Source organism: Zophobas morio, unplaced genomic scaffold (assembly GCF_036711695.1).
Source record: "Zophobas morio isolate AGI-343-1 ecotype UQ-CSIRO unplaced genomic scaffold, CSIRO_AGI_Zmor_V1 ptg000007l, whole genome shotgun sequence".
NCBI lineage: Eukaryota > Metazoa > Arthropoda > Insecta > Coleoptera > Tenebrionidae > Zophobas > Zophobas morio.
In genome coordinates, this window is record NW_026972112.1 from 1,325,319 (window position 1) to 1,342,927 (window position 17,609).

The window sequence follows — 17,609 nt, forward strand, 5'->3', positions numbered from 1 at the left end:
AGAAAACCGAAAAATTGTAAAATTGAAAGATCGAAATATTGGTAAACTAAATTAAAATCCAATAACTGAAAAATGGAAAAATTCGAATCCTAAAATTAAAAAAGTGTAAAAATTTTAAAAATTATAAATATTGTTACATATTTAAAACGAAAAATAGATAAATTGAAAATCAGAAATTGAAGAAACTAAAAACTTACAAATCGAAAAACTGAAAAGTCAAAAGTTGAAAAATAAAAAATTAAAAAACTAAAATTTGAAAAAACGATACATTGAAAAATCCAAAAATTGAAAAATTTTACATTAAAAAAGAAAAATGCCAAAATCAGAACATTGTAAAAACGAAAAAAATAAAAAACCGAAAAAAAATTATGTCAAAAAAGCTGCTGGGGTGTTATTTACGCCATTGGTTTTAACATTTATTGCGGATTTGTTAGAGTACATTTCACGGGCTAGGGAATTTCTATCAAAATCACCTTCGTCCAACCTTTTATAAAATTGGGACAACTTCTTTGTCCAGAGGCAAAAAATTGTATAAAAATTTATATTTGTTAACTTTTTATGTATACAAAAACTACAATTACAGCACAACCACCCAGTTAATTCTTGCTCAAAATAACATCCCTTATCTGCTGCGTCAACCACTCGACGCCTTCCTGCAGACCCTCGCCAGTCAAAGCATTACTAGCCGCAATGTGCCAGGGCTTATCCATGATCTTGTCCAACCCCAACCCTGCAGCAATCTTCACACTACTCAAAGCGTCTTTACAGTCCATTTTGTTGGCGAAAAACAAAATCGGCAGCTTCCTGTTGCAGATATCCGGGTGCTGCAGCAGCAAATCCAGTTCTTCTTTCACCACCACGAGTCTCAACCTGTCGCTGCTGTCCACCACGAAGATGATGCCGTGGCAGTCCTTGTAGTAGTGCTCCCACAGGTCCCTGTAGCGACCGTGCCCCGACATATCGAAGGCTGTAAAGGCCAGGTTCTGGTCTGGAAAAAGTGACAACATTATTCCAGGGTCACGGTTTTGCTCTGGCAACATGGCGGGAGCTGGGGTTAACAAACTTTGTACTCACTTTGGAACCTTTCGACGCTGAAACCCACCGTTGGCACAATTTCCGACACGCGTTCTTCTTCATTTTTGAAGTGGTTGACTACTGTAGATTTGCCGCTGTTGTTAAGCCCTACCACTAAAACGTTGACTTCTTTCTTTCGCACCCCTAAAAGATACACGAACTTTGTGAAAAGACCCATGACGCATGGCCTGTGTTTGTATTGTTGGGTCGATTTGCGTTACCATGGGTTCCCACAATCGATTATTATCCATTCACGATCTTTATATAGTAAAGTAGGCTTTGATATTTTTTCTTTAAGTTGGATATACTGATTTGATGCTTTAGTTTTTTGTCTGTCAGTAGTCTGATTGACGTTTGCTTTGAGCTGGATTGCCACTTTTCTACTTCATTTATTACTATAAAAATTTACCATTTTGGACATGTTTTAAGTTTCTTGTTGCCGAAATAAGTCTACACATAATAAGAAAAAAAAGGCAAAATGTAGCCCCGCCCGCCCACCCTATCTCAATTGTGATGATTTTTTTTTATTCGTCGTTATCCAAGAGGGCGGAGCTGAACTCCAAAAATCCTTATTTCTCTACGAGAAATTAAAAGCATTTTCAGTTGTTCAAAGAATACTATGTATATCAAGAAAAATAAAGCCAAAGATTAGGCCCCACCTATACTTTTCATTTGTTGTGGGGTCGAGGGGCGGGGCTTAATGGCAAGATCAATTTTTTTGTCTAGAAGAATTTACCATTTTAAACATGTTTTAGGTTTCTAAGAATTAAAAAAATCATCAGAATAGAGATTGGGTCGGTGGGCGGGGTTTATATTTTGCTTTTTTTTCCTTAATATACACATTATTCTTTGAACAACACGATCCTCAAAAACATGTTTTTAATTTCTTGTAAAGAAATAAGTGTTTTAGAGTTAAGCTCCGCCCTCATTGATTCACGACGAATAAAAAAATCAGCACAATGTTTTAAGTTTCTTGTTATCAAAAGATGACTATGTATATCAAGAAAAAAAAGGCAAAATATAGCGCCGCCCACCCACCCTGTCTCAATTGTAATGAATTGTTTTATTCGTCGTGAACCAAGGGTCGGAGCTTAACTGCAAAATCCTTATTTCTCTACGAGAAATTAAAGACATGTTTTTGAGTAACGTGTTGTTCAAAAAATACTGTGTATATTAAGAAAAAGTTAAAGCCCCACCCATGCCTGCCCTGATCTAAATAGTAATGCAATTTTTATTTATTGGCAGACCTAGGGGCGGAGCCTAATTGCAAAACCCATATTTCCTTACAAAAAATTACCATTTTAAACGTGTTTTAAGTTTCTAAGAATAAAAAAATCATCAGAATTGAGATGGGGTGGGTGGGCGGGGTTTATGTTTTGCCTTTTTTTTCTTAGTGTACGTAGTATTCTTTGAACAACACAATGCTCAAAAACATGTTTTTAATTTCTTGTAAAGAAATTAGTGTTTTGCAGTTAAGCTCCGCCCCCATTGATTCACGACGAATAAAAAAAATCATCACAATTGCAATAGGGCGGGTGGGCGGGCTGACATTTTGCCTGTTTGTTTTAATATATGTAGACTTCTTTTCATAACCTGAAGCGTAAAATATATTTAAAATGGAAAGTTTATATAAGGAAACATCAATTTTACAATTAGGGTCCGCCGCACAGTTGCAAAATACATATTTTCTTGCAAAAATGTACCATTTTTACCATGTTTTAAGTTAGTTGTTGTGAAAAGATGGCAATGTATATTAGAAAAAAAGGCAAAATATAAGCCCCGCCCACCCACCCTGTATCAATTGTAATGATTTTTTTTATTCGTCGTGAGCCAAGGAGGCGGAGCTTAACTGCAAAATCCTTATTTGAGAAATTAAAATCATTTTCAGTATCGTGTTGTTCAAAGAATACTATGAATATTAAGAAAAATAAAGCCAAATATTAGACCCCACCCTGACCCGCCCCGACCTCAATTCTCAATTCTGATGAATTTTTCATTCGTTGCGAGGTCGAGGGACGGGGCTTAATTACCAGATCCAGACTTATCTAGAGGAATTTACCATTTTAAATATGTTTTAAGTTTCTAAGAATAAAAAAAATCATCAAGATTGAATTGGGTTGGTTGGGCGGGGTTTATATTTGACCTTTTTTTCTTAATATAGATAGTATTCTTTGAACAACACGATCCTCAAAAACATGTTTTTAATTTCTCGTAAAAAAATAAGTGTTTTACAGTTAAGCTCCGCCTACATTGATTCACAGCGAATAAAAAAATCATCACAATTAAGATAGGGCGGGTGGGCGGGCTGACAATTTGTCTTTCTGTTTTAATAAGTGTAGACTTCTTTTTACAACATCAAACTTAAAATATGTTTAAAATGTAAAATTAATAAGTGCAACATGCATATTTCCTTACAAAAATGTACCATTTTAACCATGTTTTAAGTTTCTTGTTGTGAAAAGACGGCTATGTATATTGAGAAAAAAAAGGCAAGATATAGAATTATTAGACGCAATTTTTTAATCAGATAATTTGTCATTGTGACAGATTCACAGATCATTGCGACATTATTTAAGAAGAAAATGCCTAAAATAGTTTTACTGCCACAAAAAATTGCAATAAAAAGATGTTTTTTGCAGTTTCGAAAAGACAGGCCCGATCTTTCTTTCGAAATGTGAGGATCTCGAACATATTTTCTGTAATGTGAAAATACGCTATAAAATATTTTTTAATTTTTTTTCTCATAGGTGGGAACATCAACTGTGGCGAAAATTTTATCAACAGGGGACCAAAATTTAAAAACATCACTATCCGGCAAGCGAAAATCAACGGATTTATTTACAAATTGTATGTTTCGGAAAGACCTGCAACGACAAATTTGGCAACTTAATGAAAAAAACGAATATTTCACTCTAGATACTCTTTTGGCATATTCTAGGGAACAGTTGGAATTTAAAGGGGAGCGAACCACATTATACAAAATTCTTAAGTCAATGGGTTATAAACACAGGGAAGTAAATGGTCGCAAAATTCTATGTGAACAAAAACATGTCGTTGCACCCAAAATTATATACATATAAAATTTGGTTCAGTGATGGACTATCTTTTTCTCTGGCGGACGCCTCGAACACGGGTCGTAACTTAGTTGTAGTACTTGATAATTTTACCACATGACAATGAGGTAGATAGTGAACTGAGGTACCAATCCCGCTGTCGTTAACCTCCTCGATTATACCTTCTTTCGAACATTCTTGAAAAACTTGGTCGTATTCAGTGTAATAGCCATCCATTTCCAGCTTATTCATGAAATTGTCGAGCCTTTTCTTAGTTAGGTTCAGGTTATCATGTTTGTGTCCCTGAATCCATGGCATTGAGACTTCGTATCTTCCATTCAGTTGTCTAGTCACTGTCTTCTGAAAATTATCAAGGATTTCTTGTTCGTGCTCTTGGTTAGATTTCCGCTCTTCTGGATTCTCAATACCCAAAACATCAAGAGTCCATAAATCTGTCAAGTTTGGTGTTGTTAACAAAAGTGACAGAGCGAGAATGTTGCAGGATTTTTGTGCATCAGGAGGAGGAGTGGCACTTTACCCATCAGAGTCCAGTCTAGTTTAGTCTTCATGGCAACTAAACCGCATTTTAGAATATGTTGTTCACCACAGAAGAGCTTTCCTTCTATATTAGGACCGATTAAGATTTCGATGGGTGCTTGGCTTCTCTCGTTGATTTTGATGTTAAGGTCTTGCAGGATTTTCATCCATGGACCATTTCGTATACCCAATACATTAGTACAAATGACTGATTGGTTCAAAGCTTCAAAATGACAAGTGCAACCTTTATCAGGATTGTCCAAATAGACACGAAAGCAATGATGAGAAGTGACTTCAGATGAAAGACCTCCAAACGAAGCATGAATAAGTTCTTCTGTTCTAAGGATTTCGTAACCTATTTCTTTGGTTGCTTCGCTGCCGATTTATGACCGGTATGATCCCGTGTCAATAATTGACACTTCACACAGTCTTACTGAACGTGTGATACCTTTGCCCTTTAAATTGACTACTAATAATGTCTGTAAAAATCCATCCTAATATGTAGCGTTATTTAGAGTGTTGCAAAAGCTTTCTGCTTCTGGAGCTTTTGAAGGTTCTTCATGATTCTCCATTTGACAACTTAGGAGATTTCGAACACACCAAGGTTACGTGTTTGCCTTCACAGGACTGACAGTTTAGTTCGACAGCTGTATTTAGCTATATGTCCAAATTTAAGGCAGGCATGACAACGTCCTTTTTCCGACAGGATTTTCTTTAGTTCAGTAAGAGATTTCTTCATAGCTTCTGGACACTCGGAGTTGTACTGTGTTTCGTAGCAAAATAGGCATCGCAACAATGCTGTAGCTGTAAGAACGTCTTTTGGAGAATCTTTGCGTTAGAATTTCTCTCCAAAACCAGAAACTGTTAGAGCTACTCGTTCTTCGCTTTCAACTTCTTTGCGCAAAAACTCAGGAGTCGATCTAGACGCACCTTTGAACTATCATCATTGTTAATATTGATATTTCCCAAATCCTTAGCAAATTTTCTGGAAGACATGATTCGACTAGGGGAAACAGCATAGCTGAACAAGTGTCGGACTGCACACCTAGAGTCTCTAGAGATCGGAGTTGTGTTGTAAAAGTTCACATACCTAGACTTCTATCTGTAGATCTCGTGTTCCAAAACGCCTTATTCGATAACTTGAGATAGTTATCTCCCAATGGTGGATAACTTTCAACAATTTGGCGTGCCTAATCTTCGTGAATTCTTCTAAACTGACTCCAAAATGACAACCAGTCACGAATGTCACCACCAAATTTTCTAAATTCTACCTGAGGGTACTTTAGTTGGAGTTTAGAGCAACTTTGAGTGCAACACGACGATGTGCTCTGTGTGTTTTTCTGTATGACACCTATTGATAAATTAACCTGGGTTTCCACTTACATTCTCAGAATTCAAATCGACATCTTCAGGGTCTTGTCCAAGTAACAAGTCGAGGTATCTCTGATCTAACCGACTAATATTCTGCATTTTCTTGTATATTGCTCCTTACTTGATTCACGTCTGGATTTTCTTTAGTGAAAAATCTGGGTAAATGAGGTTTTGTGTAGATCCAGGTTCTTATAATCTTCTCCATGTTTTGAATATTGTCCGGGGCCTCCAAATGATATGAATACTTAATGACGACCTGTTGTTACAGTATTTCACTAGTAGAACCTTGTGATAGTGAAGACAAAGTCCGGATCATAAAAAATAAAATAAACTTCTCTCGTCTTAACATTTACTCACAAAATCAAGCTTGAAAACTAGATATTAACATAAACTACAATTGAACTATTAGTATTTTCTGGGCACAACGTTTCCAAGTGAAACCCTACCAACTGCAGATTTTCGCTGAACATAGGCGCATTCACATCACGGTCACAGCCACTCTTGTCCATCATATAACACAAAACTTCTTTTCCCTTGGAATTAGAACAACTAAGGTTTCTTCGCGGCTCCATCTCAGAAATTTCAAGAGGATCATACTTCTTTCGTTCAGCTAAAGGCAAATGTAAGTTGCTCCTCCAGTTATAACTTAACACTTTCTTAGTTTCCCAGAATCGTCCGACTGAAGCTCCAGTAACACCACTCCTCGTAAAACCAATGAGCGCCAACGAGTTTGTTCCTTTCGGATACAAAACTTCGTTAACTTTTCGGAAAATTCCACCTTGAGACCAATAGCTTGATCCGAATCTGATTGCAGAAATCCCTGTTTCGGCACATCTAGTAACACTCAGAGCCCAACCATCTGCAATAACGACAGCAGAGCATTTGAAATAATAGCTTGTGTCGTCTACATGTAGCTTGTCCAGAAGAGCTGCTACAGGAACATTTGGTACTTTGGTGTTATCTAAAAACATATTTTAGAAGATGTAGGTGGATATTGTTCTCTTACCATTTATTAAAGGTTCTAAAACATTCTGCTTTCTTCTGCTGTCCTCCTGTTTTCCTTGTTCTTGCAGTCTGCTGCTTGGTTTTGATGGACAGAAGAGCTGCGGAATTTGCGTTTCTTCTTTTATTTCTTCTCGCCTTTCGCTCAGACGTTTTGGACGCCCCGGTCGTGGCCTCGGTCTTCGTTTTTCTGGTGGTATTAGTTCGTCTCCGATGCTTCCTGGTAATGGTGGTGGGCGCCGCTGTGTAGGTGTGGTTGGTGTGGACGTTTCCTGTGGTGGTGAGGCTGTTGTGGGTTCTAATATATCTTTTTTTGTTTGCTCATCTATAGGTATCTCATCACCAGGCTCTGCATTTAACAAATTCTCTTTTTCATAAGCACATAAGTTTTGACATTGCTCAGATTTGTGCCATATTACGCCATACATCAAGTAAATGACTAACATTGCTATGAAAAAAGGTATCGCCACTATCAAGATTAGAACGCATGCTAGTTGTAAAGGAGTTAGATTCATCCAACAGTTCTAAAATTGTGCAGTTAGATCAATTAAAATTTCTGTTTGTACTTACTTTGACCATTTTCACTTTGAAGCTTCAATGTTTTGAAAATGGTAACTAAACAATTATTAACAAACAATTTCGCTAACTGCGATTGCCATTTATTAACAACTCAAATACAAGGAAAAAGTTATGTCAACACTTCAATTATCTTATACCAGTCAAAATTTGTATATAGGGCTTTAATACTACACGTTCCCAGTTGAACACCGACCAATTTTTTTCTTTTCGTCGAAAATAGGAGCCCCATTATGACCCTCGCACCTGTCATCTTCAAACAAAACTCGGTTGTCAAACTTCCGTAACTTAAAATTATTCGAGCGAATAGATTCGAATTTACTCTTTTTTGCTAGGGGAAGGGTGACATCACCGTTCCAAAAATAAACCGTTGCGTCGTCAGCAACGTCACGAGACAAATTAGCTGGAAAGAAACACGAATCGTCTTGGTCTTCCACCAACTGGATGACATCGACTTTGACCACATTTTTTACTTTCTTCAGAAGTCCTCCGGTGGACCAGAAGTTAGAATTGATTCTGACAGCAAGCGATTGAGTGTTGTCATCTACGCAGTGTTCTAGAGCGAGAACCCAGTTTGCTGCCACCACTGCAACAGTACATTTAAATATCTGTTCTTCAGAATCGTCGCTGAAAAAGTTTGCAACAGCAGGGAATCTTGGGGGTTCGTCAAAGAAATTACGGTGAAGTTTGTTTGGCTCTAGATGCGACCCCGTTTTTTGTGTTTCTGTTTGACCGACTAGAACCATTTAAACCCATTTCTGGAAAATTTACTTCAATTTCGTCTTGTGCTGACAGTGGCTTAGCTAGGTTCAGATTATCATGTAGTGGTTTGTATCTCTGAATCCATGGCATTGAGACTTCGTATCTTCCATTCGGTTGTCTAGTCACTGTCTTCTGAAAATTATCAAGGATTTCTTGTTCGTATTCTTGGTTAGATTTTCGCTCTTCTAGATTCTCAATACCCAAAACATCAAGAGTCCATAAATCTGTCAATTTTGGAGTTGTTAAAAAAAGTGACAGAGCGACAATGTTGCAGGATTTTTGTGCATCTGGAGGAGGAGTGGCACTTTATCCATCAGAGTCCAGCCTAGTTTAGTTTTCATGGCAACTAAACCGCGTTTTAGAATATGTTGTTCACCACAGAAGAGTTTTCCTGCTATATTAGCACCGATTAAGATTTCGATGGGTGTTTGGCTTCTCTCGTTGATTTTGATGTTAAGGTCTTGCAGGATTTTCACCCATGGACCATTTCGTACAAATGTCTGATTGGTCCAAAGTTTCAAAATGACAAGTGTAACTTTTATCAGGATTGTCCAAATAGACACGATAGCAATGATGAGAAGTGACTTCAGATGAAAGACCTCCAAACGAAGCATGAATAACTTCTTCTGTTCTAAGGATTTCGTAACCTATTTCTTTGGCTGCTTCGCTGCCGATTTATGACCGGTGTGATCCCGTGTCAATAATTGACACTTCATACAGTCTTACTGGACGTGTGATATCTTTGCCCTTTAAATTGACCACTAATAATGTCTGTAAAAATCCATCCTAACATGTAGCGTTATTTAAAGTGTTGCACAAACCTTCTGTTTGTGGAGCTTTTGAAGGTTCTTCATGGTTCTCCATTTGACAACTTAGGAGATTTCGAACACACCAAGGTTACGTGTTTGCCTTCACAGGACTGACAGTTTAGTTTGACAGCTGTATTTAGCTAAGATAAAACTGATTTCGGCAAATAAGATACCCTCTAAGAAAAGAGAGAGTGGGTGGGTGGCGCTCGTATCAGCTAAGATAAAACTCTGACCTGATCTGTTTATGATAATTTTGGAACTCAGTTTTTTTTTTGAAAAATTTTAAACAATCTGTGTATGTCATTTGCCAAAATCGGTCTTATTTTAGTAAGTACAAGCCCCGCCCACTCCCCCTCTCTTTTCTTAGAGGGTATCTCATTTGCCAAAATCAGTTTTATCTTAGCAGGTAGTTAGCCCCGCCCACCCACCCTCTCTTTTCTTAAAGGATATGTTATTTGCCAAAATCAGTTTTATCTTACCAGGTAGTTTGCCCCGCCCACCCACCCTCTCTTTTCTTAGAAGGTATGTTATTTGCCAGAATCAGTTCTATCTTAGCAGGTATTAACTAAGAAAAATCCATTAAAGTATAACCAACCAAACACTAGAGATATTCAACCTGTTACCTGCTAAGATAGAACTGATTTTGGCAAATGACATACCTTCTAAGAAAAGAGAGGGTGGGTGGATGGGGTTTGTACTTACTGAGAGATAAGACTCTTATCTGACCTGTTTATGAGCTAATTTAGGGACTCAGTTTTTTTTTTGAAAAATTTGAAACAATCTGTGTATGTCATTTGCCAAAATTACTCTTATTTTAGTAAGTACTAGCCCCGTCCACTCACCCTCTCTTTTCTAAGAGGGTATCTCATTTGCCAAAATCAGTTTTATCTTAGCAGGTAGTTAGCTCCGCCCACCTACCCTCTCTTTTCTTAAAGGATATGTGATTTGCCAAAATCAGTATTATCTTAGCAGGTAGCCAGCCCCGCCCACCCACCCTCTCTTTTCTTAGAAGGTATGTCATTTGCCAAAATCAGTTCTATTTTAGCAGGTATTGGCTAAGAAAAATCCATTAAAGCATAACAAACCAAACAGTAGAGATATTCAACCTGTTACCTGCTAAGATAGAACTGATTTTGGCAAATGACATACCTTCTGAGAAAAGAGAGGGTGGGTGGGCGGGGCTGACTACCTGCTAAGATAAAACTGATTTTGGCATATCAGATACACTCTAAGAAAAGAGAGAGTGGGTGGGTGGGGTTTGTACTTACTGAGATAAGACTCTTATCTGACCTGTTTATGAACTAATTTTGGGTCTCAGTTTTTTTTTTTGAAAAATTTGAAACAATCTGTGTATGTCATTTGCCAAAATCGGTCTTATTTTAGTAAGTACAAGCCCCGCCCACTCACCCTCTCTTTTCTTAGAGGGTATCCCATTTGCCAAAATCAGTTTTATCTTAGCAGGTAGTTAGCCCCGCCCACCCACCCTCTCTTTTCTTAAAGGATATGTTATTTGCCAAAATCAGTTTTATCTTACCAGGTAGTCTGCCCCGCCCAACCACCCTCTCTTTTCTTAGAAGGTATGTTATTTGCCAGAATCAGTTCTATCTTAGCAGGTATTAACTAAGAAAAATCCATTAAAGTGTAACCAACCAAACACTAGAGATATTCAACCTGTTACCAGCTAAGATAGAACTGATTTTGGCAAATGACATACCTTCTAAGAAAAGAGAAGGTGGGTGGGCGGGGCTGACTACCTGCTAAGATAAAACTAATTTTGGCATATCAGATACACTCTAAGAAAGGAGAGGTGGGTGGGTGGGGTTTGTACTTACTGAAATAAGACTCTTATCTGACCTGTTTATGAGCTAATTTTGGGACTCAGTTTTTTTTTTTGAAAAATTTGAAGCAATCTGTGTATGTCATTTGCCAAAATCGGTCTTATTTTAGTAAGTACTAGCCCCGTCCACTCACCCTCTCTTTTCTTAGAGGGTATCTCATTTGCCAAAATCAGTTTTATCTTAGCAGGTAGTTAGCCCCGCCCACCCACCCTCTCTTTTCTTAAAGGATATGTTATTTGCCAAAATCAGTTTTATCTTACCAGGTAGCCAGCCCCGCCCACCCACCCTCTCTTTTCTTAGAAGGTATGTCATTTGCCAAAATTAGTTCTATCTTAGCAGGTATTAGCTAAGAAAAATCCATTAAAGCATAACCAACCAAACACTAGAGATATTTAACCTGTTACCTGCTAAGATAGAACTGATTTTGGCAAATGACATACCTTCTAAGAAAAGAGAGGGTGGGTGGGCGGGGCTGACTACCTGCTAAGATAAAACTGATTTTGGCATATCAGATACACTCTAAGAAAAGAGAGGGTGGGTGGGTGGGGTTTGTACTTACTGAAATAAGACTCTTATCTGACCTGTTTATGAGCTAATTTTGGGACTCAGTTTTTTTTTTGAAAAATTTGAAACAATCTGTGTATGTCATTTACCAAAATCGGTCTTATTTTAGTAAGTACTAGCCCCGTCCACTCACCCTCTCTTTTCTTAGAGGATATTTCATTTGCCGAAATCAGTTTTATCATAGCAGGTAGTTAGCCCCGCCCACCCACCCCCTCTTTTCTTAAAGGATATGTTATTTGCCAAAATCAGTTTTATCTTACCAGTTAGTCTGCCCCGCCCACCCACCCTCTCTTTTCTTAGAAGGTATGTTATTTGCCAGAATCAGTTCTATCTTAGCAGGTGTTAACCAAGAAAAATCCATTAAAGTATAACCAACCAAACACTAGAGATATTCAACCTGTTACCTGCTAAGATAGAACTGATTTTCGCAAATGAGATACCTTCTAAGAAAGAAGAGGGTGGGTGGGCGGTACTGACTACCTGCTAAGATAAAACTGATTTTGGCATATCAGATACACTCTAAGAAAAGAGAGAGTGGGTGGGTGGGGTTTGTACTTACTGAGATAAGACTCTTATCTGACCTGTTTATGAGCTAATTTTGGGACTCAGTTTTTTTTTTGAAAAATTTGAAACAATCTGTGTATGTCATTTGCCAAAATCGGTCTTATTTTAGGAAGTACTAGCCCCGTCCACTCACCCTCTCTTTTCTTAGGGGGTATCTCATTTGCCAAAATCAGTTTTATCTTAGCAGGTAGTTAGCCCCGCCCACCCACCCTCTCTTTTCTTAAAGGATGTGTTATTTGCCAAAATCAGTTTTATCTTACCAGGTAGTCTGCCCCGCCCACCCACCCTCTCTTTTCTTAGAAGGTATGTCATTTGCCAAAATCAGTTCTATCTTAGCAGGTATTAGCTAAGAAAAATCCATTAAAGCATAACCAACCAAACACTAGAGATATTCAACCTGTTACCTGCTAAGATAGAACTGATTTTCGCAAATGACATACCTTCTAAGAAAAGAGAGGTGGGTGGGCGGGGCTGGCTACTTGCTAAGATAAGACTGATTTTGGCAAATAACATATCCTTTAAGAAAAAAGGGGGTGGGTGGGCGGGGCTAACTACCTGCTAAGATAAAACTGATTTTGGCATATCAGATACTCTCTAAGAAAAAAAAGGGTGGGTGGGTGGGGCTTGTACTTGCTAAGATAAGACTCTTACCTGACCTGTTTATGAGTTAATTTTGGGACTCAGTTTTTTTTTTAATTCGAAACAATTTGTGTATGTCATTTGCCAAAATCGGTCTTATTTTAGTAAGTACTAGCCCCGCCCACTCACCCTCTCTTTTCTTAGAGGGTATCTCATTTGCCGAAATCAGTTTTATCATAGCAGATAGTTAGCCCCCCCCCCACCCACCCTCTCTTTTCTTAAAGGATATGTTATTTGCCAAAATCAGTTTTTTCTTAGCAGGTAGTCTGTCCAAATTTAAGGCAGGCATGACAACGTCCTTTTTCCGACAGGATTTTCTTTAGTTCAGTAAGAGATTTCTTTTTAGCTTCTGGACACTCGGAGTTGTAGTGTGTTTCGTAGCAAAATCGGCATCGCAACAATGATGTAGCTGTAAGAACGTCTTTTGGAGAATCTTTGCGTTAGAATTTCTCTCCAAAACCAGAAACTGTTAGAGCTACTCGTTCTTCGCTTTCAACTTCTTTGCGCAAAAAACTCAGGAGTCAATTTAGACGCACCTTTGAACTATCATCATTGTTAAAATTGATCTTTCCCAAATTCTTAACAAGTCTTCTGGAAGCCATGATTCGACTAGAGGAAACAGGGTAGCTGAACAAATGTCGGATTGCACATCTAGAGTCTCTAGAGATCGGAGTTGCGTTGTAAAAGTTCACGTACCTAGACTTCTATCTGTAGATCTTGTCTTCCAAAATGCCTTGTTCGATAACTTTGAGATAGTTATCTCCCAATTGTGGATAACTTTCAACAATTTGGCATGCTCGTGATTTAGGAGTCGTTGCTTGTATCAAAAGTTGTAACTTCTCTTCATTAGGAAGCGCCTAATCTTCGTGAATTCTTCTAAACTGACTCCAAACAGTCACGAATGTCACCACCAAATTTTCTAAATTGTACCTGAGGGTACTTTAGTTGGAGTTTAGAGCAACTTTGAGTGCAACACGACGATGTGCTCTGTGTGTTTTTATATATGACAGCTACTGATAAATTAACCTGCGTTTCCACTTTCATTTTTAGAGCTGAGAATTTACACATGTACTCGTCTATTTTTGCCATCTCAGAATCCAAATCGACATCTTCACGGTCTTGTCCAAGTAACAAGTCGAGGTATCTCTGATCTAACTGACTAATGTTCTGCATTTTCTTGTATATTGCTTCTTACTTGATTCACGTCTGGATTTTCTTTGGTGAGAAATCCAGGTTCTTATGCTCTTCTCCATGTTTTGAAAATTGTCTGGGGCCTCCAAACGATATGAATACTTAATGACGACCTGTTATTACAGTATTTTACTAGTAGAGCCTTGTGATAGTGAAGACAAAGTCCGGATCATAGAAAATAAAACAACAAACTTCTCTCGTCTTAACATTTACTCACAAAATCAAGCTTTAAAACTAGATGTTAACATAAACTACAATAGAACTATTAGTATTTTCTGGGCACAACGTTTCCAAGTGAAACCCTACCAACTGCAAATCTTTGCTGAACATAGGCGCATTCACATCACGGTCACAGCCACTCTTGTCGATCACATAACACAAAACTTCTTTTCCCCTGGAATTAGAACAACTAAGGTTTCTTCGAGGCTCCATCTCAGAAATTTCAATAGGATCATACTTCTTTCGCTCAGCTAAAGGCAAATGTAATTTGCTCCTCCAGTTATAACTTAACACTTTCGTAGTTTCCCAGAATCGTCCGACTGAAGCTCCAGTAACACCACTTCTCGTGAAACCAACGAGCGCCAACGAGTTTGTTCCTTTCGGATACAAAACTTCCTTAACTTTTCGGAAAATTCCACCTTGATTCGAGTCTGATTGCAGAAATCCCTGTTTCGGCACATCTAGTAACACTAAGAGCCCAACCATCTGCAATAACGACAGCAGTGCATTTGAAATAATAGCTTGTGTCGTCTATATGTAGCTTGTCCAGAAGAGCTGCTATGCTACAGGAACATTTGGTACTTCGGTGTTATCTAAAAACATCTTTTAGAAGATGTAGGTGGATATTGTTCTCTTACCATTTACTAAAGGTTCTAAAATATTCTGCTTTCTTCTGCTGTCGTCCTGTTTTCCTTATTCTCGCAGTCTGGTGCTTGGTTTTGATGGACTGAAGAGCTGCGGAATTTGCGTTTCTTCTTTTATTTCTTCTCGCCTTTCGCTCAAACGTTTTGGGCGCCGCGGTCGTGGCCTCAGTTGTTCTTGTAGCTCCTGTCCGTTGCCTTCTGGTGGTAATGGTAGTGGGCGTCGCTGTGGGGGTTGGGGTGGGATTGTTGGTGGTGAGGCTATTGTGGGTTCTTCTTGTGGTGGTTCGGGTGTTTCGCGTTCTTGTGGTGGTTCGGGTATTATGGGTTCTTCTCGTGGTGGGGCTTCTGGGGACTTTTCTTGTAGTGGTGGGGGTATTTTAAACTCTTGTAATGTATCTTTTCCTGTTTTCTCATCTATAGGTATTTTATCATCAGGCCCTCTACTTAACACATTCTTTCTATCCAAAGAACAACATAAGTTTTGGCATTGCTCAGATTTGTACCATATTACGCCATACATCAAGTAAATGACTAACATTGCTATGAAGAAAGGTATCGCCACTACCAAGATTAGAACGCATGCTAGTTGGAAAGGGGTTAAATTCATCCAACAGTTCTAGAATTGTGCGGTTAAATCAAATAAAATTTCTGTTTGTAATAAGCATTCACGTTCGGTAGAAGTAACTGACAGAAACTTTTCTGTGGTTAAGTTGCAATCTTAAGATCACTAGAAATTTAAGATTGGCATCAACTGTCTAATTTTCTAATTCAAATGTCAAATCTGAATTGTGTGGAAAAAAACGAAGTTTTTCTAATTTCAACACGCTTCGTTTCTAGAAAATCCTTAAATACAGCGTGGAAACAGTTTCCATAAAAGTAATCACGAGAAAGCTCATTTTAAAGGAAAAGAAACAAGAAATATTTCGTGGTTTTCAAAAAATTGGGTAAAACGGAAACAGTTAAACTGGTGGCAGAAATATTCTCCGTAAAGTTCGCTAATGTTGTCGAGTGTTTTTCGAATTTTAAAATAATACAGATACAGCGGCGCTTGTGCCGTTAATATTATAATCAGAATCAGAAAGACGACTGCGCAGATTTATATACCTACATGCTTTGTTGGTTCCGTTCTACAATTGGTTTTTAAGTTTTATATAATCGTTATTGTTTTGTAAGAGGTAAAACATTTGGCTTTGAAAATAATTGTACATAATACACGTATAAATTTAGGTTTCCGAAGGCGAAGTTTTTCACATTTTAAACACGTTATAGCTGCCAGAATCAAATTTCTAAGGCGGTACCTATCTCCAATTGCGTGATTGTGGTGAAGATTTACTTTTCATTTTCTTGAATGAGACATGGATATACCAGAACGGATCCATGGTGAAATTGTGGATCCATGATGATGACATCAAAGCTTGTCCTCCTAAAAAAACTAGTGAAGGGAAAAGATTCAAAATTTTACATGCGGGTTGCTCTTTGGGCTTTTAGAGGGATGCGATTTTCTCCTTGGTTCAAAAATAGATTCACCAGATTACCACAAAACCATCACATTTTCGATATTTGACCTTTACTTACTTACATGTCACATTTTTGATAGCTACTTTCTGACATTCCAGTAATACATTATACACTAGAACAATTATGTCCGCAGTTACACAGCTTAAAAAAAAAAGTTACCAAATCTAGTTACATCTACCGAACGTGAATTCCTTATACTTACTTTCACCATTGTCACTTTGACGCTTCAATCGAAAATGGTAACTAAACAGTTGTTGACTAAAAAAACAATTTCGCTAACTGCGATTGTCATTTATTAACAACGCAAATACAAGGAAAAAGTGATGTCAAGACTTGGAAGGTATCTCATTTGCCAAAATCGATCTTTTCTTAACAGGTACTAGCCCCGCCCACCCACCCTCTGTTTTTTTAGAAGGTTGGGTCACCTGCCAAAATCAGTCTTATCTTATCAGCTACTAGCTTTCCCTCTCTTTTCTTAGAACGCTAGGTCAAGTCAGGCCAGATGCATGAAATAAGAAATAAATTTTATAGCAAATAGTATAACAAAAAAAATATGATTAGTGTTTTTTTTTACTTTTTTCTTTAGACTATTCTAGATTCTGTTATTAGTTTTTAGTCCCACTCGACAGAACAACATAACTAGCTAGTACCTGCTAAGATAAGACTGATTTTGGCAAATGACATAACTTCTAAGAAAAGAGAGGGTGGGTGGGCGGGGCTAGTACCTGCTAAAATCAGTTTTATCTTAGCAGCTGCTAATACCCCACCCACCCACCCTATCTTTTCTTACAAGGTATCTGATCGTATTTTTTTTTGTTATACTATTTGCTATAAAATTTATTTCTTATTTCATGCATCTGGCCTGACTTGACCTAGCGTGACCGGACCTCTGCTAGTTAGAAAAATAGTCGAAAATGTCAAAAGTACCAAAATCAGTTTTATCTTATCAAATATTAGCCCCGCCCACCCACCCTCTGTTGTTTTGGAAGGTATTTGATATGCCAAAATCAGCCTTATCTTAGTAAGTACTAGCCCCCCCTCTTCTAATTCTAAGGACTAATTTTACTTCTATTAAGTTGTTACCTTAAAAATTCGTCTCTGCTATAAAAGCGAGGGAAGATACACTTGCCCGTGCTCACTTCCGGGAGAGCCGGTAGGTGGATCCGAGATTTTAATTTAGAATGAAAGGCTAATTATTTTGGCGAGCTTGTATAATTAAAATATTTAGGGCTTTTAGTACAAAAAAAA

At 37.9% G+C, this 17,609-nt stretch overlaps 3 protein-coding genes across 3 annotated transcripts; all 3 read right to left on the reverse strand.

Annotated features, from left to right (window-relative positions):
• Positions 1–551: 551 nt before the first annotated feature.
• On the reverse strand, positions 552–1,283 carry LOC135123961 (ADP-ribosylation factor-like protein 6). The gene is made up of 2 exons (XM_064048819.1): positions 1,075–1,283; positions 552–988 (listed from the first exon to the last, which is right to left on the reverse strand). Exons 1-2 carry the CDS (start codon positions 1,250–1,252, stop codon positions 597–599), a joined length of 570 nt encoding a protein of 189 aa, XP_063904889.1. The 5' UTR covers positions 1,253–1,283; the 3' UTR covers positions 552–596.
• Positions 1,284–6,377: 5,094 nt separating this feature from the next.
• On the reverse strand, positions 6,378–7,648 carry LOC135123962 (uncharacterized). Its single transcript, XM_064048820.1, has 3 exons — positions 7,608–7,648; positions 7,042–7,561; positions 6,378–6,996 (listed from the first exon to the last, which is right to left on the reverse strand). Exons 1-3 carry the CDS (start codon positions 7,614–7,616, stop codon positions 6,410–6,412), a joined length of 1,116 nt encoding a protein of 371 aa, XP_063904890.1. The 5' UTR covers positions 7,617–7,648; the 3' UTR covers positions 6,378–6,409.
• A 7,114-nt stretch (positions 7,649–14,762) lies between these two features.
• LOC135123963 (uncharacterized) lies at positions 14,763–16,597 on the reverse strand. The gene is made up of 3 exons (XM_064048821.1): positions 16,564–16,597; positions 14,838–15,459; positions 14,763–14,792 (listed from the first exon to the last, which is right to left on the reverse strand). The coding sequence occupies exons 1-2, from the start codon at positions 16,570–16,572 to the stop codon at positions 14,893–14,895; spliced, it is 576 nt and encodes a 191-aa protein (XP_063904891.1). The 5' UTR covers positions 16,573–16,597; the 3' UTR covers positions 14,763–14,792; positions 14,838–14,892.
• Between the last annotated feature and the right edge of the window lie 1,012 nt (positions 16,598–17,609).